The sequence below is a fragment of the Pezoporus wallicus genome, unplaced genomic scaffold, assembly GCF_028554395.1.
Source record: "Pezoporus wallicus isolate ANWC-B61680 ecotype Strahan unplaced genomic scaffold, APGP_CSIRO_Pwel_v1 contig_11336, whole genome shotgun sequence".
Classification (NCBI taxonomy): Eukaryota; Metazoa; Chordata; class Aves; order Psittaciformes; family Psittacidae; genus Pezoporus; species Pezoporus wallicus.
In genome coordinates, this window is record NW_026640537.1 from 2,076 (window position 1) to 12,293 (window position 10,218).

Genomic DNA, 10,218 nt, shown 5'->3' on the forward strand with positions numbered 1-10,218 from the left:
GCATCCCCAGAGGGATGCAGGAGCTGGCCCTGGCATGGACAGGGATGTTGTTGTCAGACAGCTCGGTGATGGGCACTGGGAAGGGTGGGCAGCAGGATGATGGTTGGCATTGGATCCTGGTGGGCATCGGCATGGATGGGTACTGGGATGGTGATGGGCACAGGGATGGTGATGGGTACCAGATCCTGGTGGGCATCGGCATGGATGGATACTGGGATGGTGATGGGCACTGGGATGGTGATGGGTACCAGATCCTGGTGGGCATCGGCATGGATGGATACTGGGATGGTGATGGGCACTGGGATGGTGATGGGTACCAGATCCTGGTGGGCATCGGCATGGATGGATACTGGGATGGTGATGGGCACTGGGATGATGATGGGTACCAGCATCCTGGTGGGCATCAGAATGGATGGGCACTGGGATGGTGATGGGCACTGGGATGATGATGGGTACCAGGATCCTGGTGGGCATCAGAATGGATGGGCACTGGGATGGTGATGGGCACTGGGATGCTAGTGGGCATTGGCATGGATGGGCACTGGGCTGGGTGGGCAGCAGGATGATGATTGGCATTGGATGGTGGTGGGCATTGGCATGGATGGGCACTGGGATCCTGGTGGGCACTGGGCTGGTGATGGGCACTGGGCTGGGTGGGCATTGACATGGATGGGCACCAGGACGGTGCTGGGCCCAAAGCAGATGGATGCCAGGGTGAACACCGGCCCTGGGACCAGTGGGCAGCAGCGCTGGTGGGCAGGCAGCAGGCACCGGGACGGCGAACACCGGCAGCCCGCAGGCGATGCCAAGGCAGCCTCGGGGTGGGATCCACACCGCGCCCCCCATTCCCCACCCCATGTGGGTCTGAACCCCCCCCCCCCCGGGCACAGGGAACAGCATCCGCGCCATCAATTATTGAGCTGGGTTGGAGCATCCGCGGCCCTGGCCCCGCGCCACCGCTCCCTGCCCGCGCCGGGGCGGACGGCTCCGGTTTCCAGCGGCACGGCTCCGGCTTCCAGCCCATCACGTGGGGCCCCGCGAAGCCCTTAAGGCTGCCGGCGGGCGCGGGGGGCAAGGCGAGGCAGCAGCACCCCGCAGCCATGAGCATCCCCATCGCCAAGTCCTTCTACGACCTGAGCGCCACCTCCTTGCAAGGGGAGAGGGTGGATTTCAACGTGTTCCGGGGCCGCGTGGTGCTCATCGAGAACGTGGCGTCGCTCTGAGGCTCCACGGTGCGGGATTACACCCAGCTCAACCAGCTGCAGGCCCGCTACCCGCGGCGGCTGGTGGTGCTGGGCTTCCCCTGCAACCAGTTCGGCTGCCAGGTAAGAGCGCCGGGCGGGACGGGAGCGCGGATGCTCACCGGTGCTGCCGATCCCCAACCCGTCGGTGAGCGTTGTCCTTGATGGGGGGTTCCTGCTTCCAGGAGAACGGCACCAACGAGGAGATCCTCAGCATCCTGAAGCACGTGCGGCCGGGCGGCGGCTTCGAGCCCAACTTCACCCTGTTCCAGAAGTGCCAGGTGAACGGCGCCGACACGCACCCGGTCTTCGCCTACCTGAAGCTCCATCTCCCCGCGCCGGCGGACGAGGCGGGGACCCTCATGGTGGAGCCGCGCTTCTTGGCCTGGAGCCCCGTGCGGCGCTCCGACGTCTCCTGGAACTTCGAGAAGTTCCTGGTGGGCCCCGAGGGGGAACCGTTCCGGCGCTACAGCCCCCGCACGGCCACGGCGCAGCTGGAGCCCGACATCCAGCGCCTCCTCAAGCTGGCCAAGTAGGAGCCGGGGCCCAGGCGCCGCGGTCCCCGGCACGCTCCCGGCTCTCCGCAGGGTGACGGTCCCCTCCGAAACGGCCGCGGGGAGGGGGCTGGATGGGGGCAGAGAGCGGGAGGCACCGTGGGGCTGCGGGTTGGGGGGCAATAAAGGAGGAGGGAGCGAACCCCAAAGTGTGCCTGGTGTGGTGGGGCTGGGGCAACGGGGAGCAGGGGGAAAAGCACCTGCATGCTGGATGGGGTGGTGGATGGAGCGGTGCCCGGCTCCCTAGGGGGGTCATGGGGGGCCAAGGGCAGCATCGCACCCCAAGGAGTGATTTTGGGTGTCATTGGGGGCCAAGGGCAGCATCGCACCCCAAGGAGTGATTTTGGGTGTCATTGGGGCCAAGGACAGCATTGCACCCTAAGGAGTGATTTTGGGTGCCATTGGGTGCCAAGGGCAGCATTGCATCCCAAGGAGTGATTTTGGGTGTCACTGTGTGCCAAGGGCAGCATCGCATCCCAAGGAGTGATTTTGGGTGTCATTGGGTGCCAAGGGCAGCATCGCACCCCAAGGACTGATTTTGGGTGTCATTGGGTGCCAAGGGAGCACTGCACCCCAGGGAGGGATTTGGGGTGTCATTGGGTGCCAAGGGTACCACTGCACCCCAGGGAGGGATTTTGGGGTGTCATTGGGTGACACAACCCAAGGAAACAGGCCCTGGGGGGTGCAGTGATCCCAAAGGATCCCATGTAGCTTCTCAGCAGGGTTTGGGAGAGCAGGATGGGGGCTGAGGTGCTGGGAAGGGCTGGATCCACTCAAAGGGAAGGAATCCCATAGCCTCACAGGAAGGAAAAGCCCCCCAGGCAGCTATGGGGGCCCATGGGGGTGAAGGCTGTAACACGTCACGTTTATTGCCCCACACATGTGGGTTCCTGAGGTGGGGTGAGCACCCTTTGGGACCCCTTTGTGGGGTGACAACAAGCTGGGGACCCCTTCATGTTTTCAGCACACTGGGGGGGGCTCAGGTTGTGGTGCTCCTGCCTCTTCCTGGAGCTGGGATGCGGGTATGGGAGCATGGAAGCATTCGGCATCCACCACATCCAGGCTGGAAGGTTGGAGAGGAATCAGGTAAAGGACCACGTTATCCATAGGGATCCCGATGCCAGGGATCTCCTGGTGCTGATGGGGAGTGGGAAGGGAGGTCCTGGGACACCCAGGGATTCAGAGTGGGATCCAAACTGGCTTCAGAAGAGAGGAGTCATCTGCCTGGGGTCATCAGGGAGGATGCTGATGGAGTCCTCAGCCCGGCCACAGAGCAGGCACAGCATGGTGTATTCCTGGTGGGATAGAGAGGGATGAGCACAGGGGGGTGTATTCCTGGTGGGATAGAGAGGGATGAGCACAGGGGGGTGTATTCCTGATGGGATACAGAGGGATGAGCACAGGGGGGTGTATTCCTGGTGGGATAGAGAGGGATGAGCACAGGGGGGTGTATTCCTGGTGGGATAGAGAGGGATGAGCACAGGGGGGTGTATTCCTGATGGGATACAGAGGGATGAGCACAGGGGGGTGTATTCCTGGTGGGACACAGAGGGATGAGCACAGGGGGGTGTATTTCTGGTGGGACACAGAGGGATGAGCACAGGGGGGTGTATTCCTGGTGGGATAGAGAGGGATGAGCACAGGGGGGTGTATTCTTGATGGGAGAGAGAGGGATGAGCACAGGGGGGTGTATTCCTGGTGGGACACAGAGGGATGAGCACAGGGGGGTGTATTCCTGGTGGGACACAGAGGGATGAGCACAGGGGGGTGTATTCCTGGTGGGACACAGAGGGATGAGCACAGGGGGGTGTATTCCTGGTGGGACACAGAGGGATGAGCACAGGGGGGTGTATTCCTGGTGGGTCACAGAGGGATGAGCACAGGGGGGTGTATTCCTGGTGGGACACAGAGGGATGAGCACAGGGGGGTGTATTCCTGGTGGGACACAGAGGGATGAGCACAGGGGGGTGTATTCTTGATGGGATAGAGAGGGATGAGCACAGGGGGGTGTATTCCTGGTGGGATAGAGAGGGATGAGCACAGGGGGGTGTATTCCTGGTGGGTCACAGAGGGATGAGCACAGGGGGGTGTATTCCTGGTGGGACACAGAGGGATGAGCACAGGGGGGTGTATTCCTGGTGGGTCACAGAGGGATGAGCACAGGGGGGTGTATTCCTGGTGGGATAGAGAGGGATGAGCACAGGGGGGTGTATTCCTGGTGGAACACAGAGGGGGGGCTGCCACTGCAGCTCCTCTGCTCTCCCGCAGGGAAACCCAACCCGGCTCCACCACCCGATCCCCGACTGCAATCGGATCCAGCAGGATCCTGTTTCCAGCTCAGCTCCCCCCCCCCCCCCGTTTTCCAGCCTTCAGTGCTGCCCAGGGAACGTGCCAGGGAGGAGGAGGGCAGAGCCATGCCTGCCCGCACCCACAGCCCCACCGGCAAGCACGAGGTGAGCTGGGGAGCCAGGCCCAGCACAAGCATCCGGATGGCTTCTGGAAGCACAGGGAGAGCCTGGACAATCAGTGGGGTGTCCCCATTGCTGTGGGGCTGGGGGGGGGCACAAAGCGGGGTGCGGGGGGTACCTGGTAGTCGTCCACCACGCTGAAGGTGTACTCGTGGCGAGCAATGAGGTGGTGGCAGCTCCGGCACAGGTCTGGGGGGGGAGAGGACACCGGGATAAAGGGATGTGGCTGCTCCCAACCCTGGCCATTCCCATCCCGATGCCCTGAGCCCCTTGGGGGCAAAGGGATGACCCCCCCCCAGCACCTAAACCCCTTCCCAGCCATCAGCTCCCTGACACCCCCAACCCCAAACCTTGAGATCCCCCCCCTTAAGCATCACTTCCCCAGCCCGTGACCCCCCCAAAAGCATCACCCCCAGCCCCCCTTAGCATCAGACCCCAAAATAAACCCTCCCTCAGCTCCATAGGACTCAAACTATCCCCCCCCCCCCCTCCAAGCCCCAAAGGTTTCCCACATCCCCAGACCCTAAAGCCCCCCCACCAGCCCCCAAAGGTCCCCTCAAGCCCCAAACCCCAGAGCATGAGACCCCAAAGGGCCCCCAAGAGACCCAAACAACAAAGGCCCCCTCAGCCCTAAAGACCTCCCCAACCTCAGACCCCAAAGGGTCTCCCCCATCCCCAAAGGCCCCCTCAGCCCTAAAAGCCCCACCCAACCCTAGACCCCAAAGGGTCTCCCCATCCCCAAAGGCCCCCCATAGCCCTAAAGATCTCCCCCAACCTTAAATCCCAAAGAGTCCCCCCATCCCCAAAGGCCCCCCATAGCCCTAAAGACCCCCCACAACCTCAGACCCCAAAGGGTCCTCCCCATCCCCACAGGCCCCCCCCCGGCCCCAAAGACCCCACTCAGCCCTAAAGGCCCCCCCAACCTCAGACCCCAAAGGGTCCCCCCTTATCCCCAAAGGCCCCCCAACTTTAGACCCCAAAGGGTCCCCCATCCCTAAAGGCCCCGCTCAGCCCTAAAGCCCCCCCCACCCTCAGACCCCAAAGGGTCTCCCCCATCCCCAAAGGCCCCCCCATAGCCCTAAAAGCCCCCCCCAGTCCTAGACCCCAAAGGGTCCCCCCATACCCAAAGGTCCCCCTCAGCCATAAAGACCTCCCCCAACCTTAGACTCCAAAGGGTCCCCCCATCCCCACAGACACCCCCCAATCCCCAAAGGCCCTGCTCAGCCCTAAGGACCCCCCCATAGCCCTAAAGGCTCCCCCAACACCAGAGCCCAAAGGCCCCCCCCGTAGCCCCAAATGTCCACCCCCCTCAGACCCCAAAGGGTCCCCGCATCCCCAAAGCCCCCCCTCACAGCCCCAAATGTCCCCCCCCCCCTCAGACCCCAAAGGGTTCCCCCATCCCCACAGGCACCCCCCATAGCCCCAAATGTCCCCCCCGCCTCAGACCCCAAAGGGTTCCCCCATCCCCAAAGGCCCCCCCATAGCCCCAAATGCCCCCCCCAGACCCCAAAGCGTCCCCCCATCCCCAAAGCCCCCCCCCATAGCCCCAAATGTCCCGTCCCCCCCCTCAGACCCCAAAGGGTTCCCCCATCCCCACAGGCACCCCCCATAGCCCCAAATGTCCCCCCCCCAGACCCCAAAGGGCCCCCCCCAGACCCCAAAAGGTCCCCCCCATCCCCAAATGCTCCCCCCCCCATCCCGGTCCCCTCTCACGGTCGTAGGTGACGATCTCCTCCCCTCCGTGCAGCCCCGCCGCGCGGTTGCTCAGCAGCACCAGGTCCCGGCGGCCGCACTGCGCGCACCCCACGAAGTTGAGCAGGAAGGAGCCTCCCTCCAGGCACGTGGTGCCCTACGGCACCCGCACACGGTCGGTACCGGCACCGGTACCGGTACCGGCACCGGGCCCGCCCCGGCCCGCCCCGGCCTACCCGCTCCGGGTACTCGGTGCCCACACAGCCGCCGCACATCCCGCCGCAGCTCTCGCGAGACTTCCGCCGAGGGGGGGGGGCGGAGCTTAGCTCAAGGGAGGCGTGGTCAAGCCTCTTAGCCCCGCCTACAAGGCGGCGGGGGTCTGTTGCTATATGGGCGTGGTTTGTGGAAGGGGGCGTGGCCAAGCGGGATCACACACACACCCCCCCCCCTCCAACCGGAGCCGCTGCGCTGGGCTGCGGGGTCCTAGCGCCGTTGGCTGGAGGGGGCAGGGAGAGATGGGGGTCACCGGAGCGCTTTGGGGACCCTCAGGACTGGATGGGGGTGCCTGGGGTTAGCCAGGGTACCCCCAAGAGCACCAGGGCTGGCTGGGGGGACCCAGGGCTACCTGAGCGACACCTCGGGCTAGTAAAGGGACCCCTGGGGCCAGCTACGGGAGCCCCAGGGCTGGTGGGTGGGAGACACCCAGGGCTAGCGAGGGGTGCCTGGGGCAAGCTGGGCTGGTGTGGGGGGGTCAGGGTTAGATGGGGGTCATCTGAGTGCTTTGGGGAGTGCCTGGGGCTACCTGAGGGAGCCCCAGGGCCAGTGGGGGACCCTCAGGACTGGATGGGGGTGCCTGGGGTTAGCCAGGGTACCCCCAGGAGCACCAGGGCTGGCTGGGGGGCACTCAGGGCTACCTGAGCGACACCTCGGGCTAGTAAAGGGACCCGTGGGGCCAGCTACGGGAGCCCCAGGGCTGGTGGGTGGGAGACACCCAGGGCTAGTGGGGGTGCCTGGGGCTACCTGGGTGACCCCCATGGGTAGCCAGCAGTGCCCGGGGCCAGGCAGAGCTACTCGGGTCGAGCTGGGGGCCGCCACTCTGGGCTAGCGAGGGTATCCCTAGGGCCAGCTGGGGGAGCGCTGGGACCAGCTGAGAGCCTCCCAGAGGCGGCCAGGAGAGCCTGGGGCTCGCTGGGGAACAAGCAGGGATAACGGGGATAATGGGACTGAGGGATGGATGGCCAGGACTAGTGGGGGACAGCCAGGGCTAGCCGAGGGGTGCCTGGGACGGAGTGACCCCCATGGCTAGCTGGGAGTGCCCTAGGGCTAGCGGGGGAACCCTAGGGCTAGCTGAGGAAGCGCTGGGACCAGCTAGGGGACCCGCAGGGCTAGTGGGGGAGACCCAGGGCCAGTGGGGGGGTGCTTGGGGCTAACGGAGAGACCCCCAGGGCTGTCCAGGAGTGCCCGGGGCTCGCTGGGGGACCCAGGGCTTGTTGGGGGACACCCATGCCTCCCTCTGGGGGTGCACTACCCCCGTTACCCCCCCTCCCACATGGCACCCAGCACCGGTTGGGGCCACCCAGGGCTACTCGTGTCCCTGTTACCCCCCCCCCCCGGACCTAACGGGGTACCCGGAGCCGGGGGGGGGTTCATGGGGGCTCTGCGCCGCTCCGTGCCCGGTAGGAGCCGGTGGTGGTGGCGGCGGCCGGGGGGGGCCGCTGTGCTGCATTGCGGGGCGGGCGGCTCGTCCCCGCCCGCCTCGGCCCGGCCCTCCCGGGGGGGAGCGGGGCTATCGGGGCCGGGCAGCGCCGTGGCCCCGGGCAGGAATGTCCCTGCGCGCACAGATAATGTTATTTATATCGCGGCACACGGCGGCTCCGCTCCCCCCGCCCCGCTCCGGTCCCGGCTCCGGCCCCGGGCCCGCTGCCGCCGCCGCCGCTCGTCCGCCCGCAGCCCCGCGCAGGTGAGAGCCGGGATGCGGGGATGGGGATGGAGAGGGAGGAACGTGGTAGCGGGGGGTTACCGGGACGCGGAGCAGCGCCGCGGGGGCTGCGGGTACCGGGTAAAGTTCAGCGCTCGCCGTTATCCCCCTCGCCGGTGTCACCGGGGGTCCCAACGGGGACGGGAAGGACGGGGCGGGCGAGCGGCGGTGACTTTGTGGGGACAGCCTGGGGACGCTGTCCCTATGGAGGGGGGGGGGGGGGGACGACGGGGACACAGCAACAACAACAACAAGGAGAGGGGTCCTGGGGGGCTCCGCGAGCATCGCGGTGGGACAGCGGGCTCCGGTGGGATGCGTCCCCCCCAGCCTGCTCGTAGCCACTGGGGCAAACTGGAGTTACTGGGAGGAGTTCCCCACCTCCTGTGTCCTTGTGTGTCCCCCCCACCTTGTCCCGGCAGCAGGAGGATGCTCAGGGATGGGTGTTGGGATGAAGGGATCCCCCCCCCATAAGCCAGATTCCTGTTTCAAGGCACCTTTTGCCTTTGTAAATCGGCTCCTGGAGTCAGGGAATTGCGGAGCTGTTTCCCCGTTGGCTTCTCCCAATGGGATATAAGGAAAGGAGCCCCCCCCCAACCCAGTGGGTGCTGGCCCAGCCTCCCCCCAGGGTGCGTTTTGTCGCTATGGGGTGGTTTTCGGGCCCCATGGAAGTGCTTTTGGGGCGGGGTGGGGGGGCAGCTCCTAAGAAGGGAGCCAAGGGGAGGCCTATTTATAGCCAGAAATGTGTGTGGAGCGTCAGCACGTGTGCGTGTCAGCGCGCCCGCGTTAGGGGACATGGGACAGCCCTGGCACGGCCGGCATCCGACCCGCGCCCGTTCCAGCCCTAGGGAAACCCAAACCCTCACCCATGGGTGGGGAGGGCAGCGAGGCCCAGCGCTGCCGGCAGGAGCCGTGCCGTGCCGTGCCAAAGGGCTGCGCCGTGCCCAGCGGGACCATCTGCTCCAGGCCCTTCCCATGCGCTTGGGATGCAGGAGGATGAGGATGAGGGGGGGGATGTGGGAATACCCCTCAATTCCTGCCTCTTCCCAACGGGGCTGGAGATGGAGGTTGATGGAGGGGAAGCTGGAAGTGTTAACGGTGAGGTGAAGCAGCCGGGGTGACCCTGGCTCACACCGGGACTCCCCAGTCCCACTATGGAGGTGACGGAGTGGCTGTTTTGGGGTGATTTCGGGGTGTTTTGGGGTCCCCATGAGCGCTCAGGCAGCAGCAGGCAGTGTTTCGGCAGCACGTTGCGATGGTGAAGGGTGAGCCGGGGGTGCCCCGGCCACCATTGGGGTGCAGGGGGGGGGGAGTGTCACCCCGCCACCCAGGCCCGATGTGGGGGGGACACCGGCAGCGGCACGGTGCCAGCCCCTCACCGGGAAGTGCTGATTCACGGCGCTGCCCTGGCTCCGGCCGCAGGATGCTGGTGCTGGCGACGGCGCCCCGGAATTCCAAGGGGTGGGAATGCCGGGGGCTTTGCGAGCGCGGCCCTGGGGGAGGCACTGGGGAGGCAGAGGGAGATTTAAAGGCTGCGGGAGCGCCCGCGCCTGCTGCACGCTGGCAGCTCCCTTGGGTCCCATCTCCTCCTCTTCCTCCTCCTCCTCCTCCTCCTCCTCCTCCTCGGATGCTCGCTCGGATGCAGCCCTCGCTGCAGCGCTGGTGATGGTGTGGGAAAGGCCCAGCCAGGACCGGCGCGGCAGAGACCCGGCACGCTCGGTGCAGCGCATCCCAGGCCTGCAGCTCCTTTGGGATTGGCGTTGGGCTTGGGGGATGTGCCCACATCTGGCCTTCCCCGGGGGTTCTGCTGCAGGACCTGAGCGCTTCCAGGGCCTTGAGCGCTCCCCTGGGCTCATTGCGTGTCCTTGCGTGCGCTCCCGTGGCCTTGCTCGCACGGGTGTGCTCTGACACGCGTGTGTTTTTACGTGCTCTGGCACGCTTCTCCAGGTCCTTGCTCACATGTGCATGCTCCTGCATGCTCTGGCACGCTTCTCCGGGTCCTTGCTCACATGTGCATGCTCCTGCATGCTCTGGCACGCTTCTCCGGGTCCTTGCTCACATGTGCATGCTCCTGCATGCTCTGGCACGCTTCTCCAGGTCCTTGCTCACATGTGCATGCTCCTGCATGCTCTGGCACGCTTCTCCGGGTCCTTGCTCACATGTGCATGCTCCTGCACGCTCTGGCACGCTTCTCCAGGTCCTTGCTGCTTGCGTGTGCGAGCTCCTGCATGTCCTTGCTCACACGTGTGTGTTTTTACATGCTCTGGCACGCTTCTCCGGGTCCTTGC

General features: G+C 65.5%; 2 protein-coding genes across 2 annotated transcripts; one reads left to right on the forward strand and one right to left on the reverse strand.

The window, feature by feature from the left end:
• Positions 1–1,100: 1,100 nt before the first annotated feature.
• Positions 1,101–1,785, forward strand: GPX2 (glutathione peroxidase 2). The gene is made up of 2 exons (XM_057419396.1): positions 1,101–1,325; positions 1,427–1,785. Exons 1-2 carry the CDS (start codon positions 1,101–1,103, stop codon positions 1,775–1,777), a joined length of 576 nt encoding a protein of 191 aa, XP_057275379.1. The 3' UTR covers positions 1,778–1,785.
• An 854-nt stretch (positions 1,786–2,639) lies between these two features.
• On the reverse strand, positions 2,640–6,265 carry CHURC1 (churchill domain containing 1). The gene is made up of 5 exons (XM_057419395.1): positions 6,192–6,265; positions 5,977–6,112; positions 4,382–4,452; positions 2,980–3,090; positions 2,640–2,857 (listed from the first exon to the last, which is right to left on the reverse strand). The coding sequence occupies exons 1-4, from the start codon at positions 6,228–6,230 to the stop codon at positions 2,998–3,000; spliced, it is 339 nt and encodes a 112-aa protein (XP_057275378.1). The 5' UTR covers positions 6,231–6,265; the 3' UTR covers positions 2,640–2,857; positions 2,980–2,997.
• Between the last annotated feature and the right edge of the window lie 3,953 nt (positions 6,266–10,218).

Coding starts and splice junctions, on each gene's coding strand:
- CHURC1 (XM_057419395.1), bottom strand. CDS start 6,230: ATGTGCGGCGGCTGTGTGGGCACCGAGTACCCGGAGCGG. Junction 4,453..5,976: donor GGAGATCGTCACCTACGACC/GTGAGAGGGGAC, acceptor CTCCCCCCCCAG/ACCTGTGCCGGAGCTGCCAC. Junction 3,091..4,381: donor GCGTGGTGGACGACTACCAG/GTACCCCCCGCA, acceptor CTATCCCACCAG/GAATACACCATGCTGTGCCT.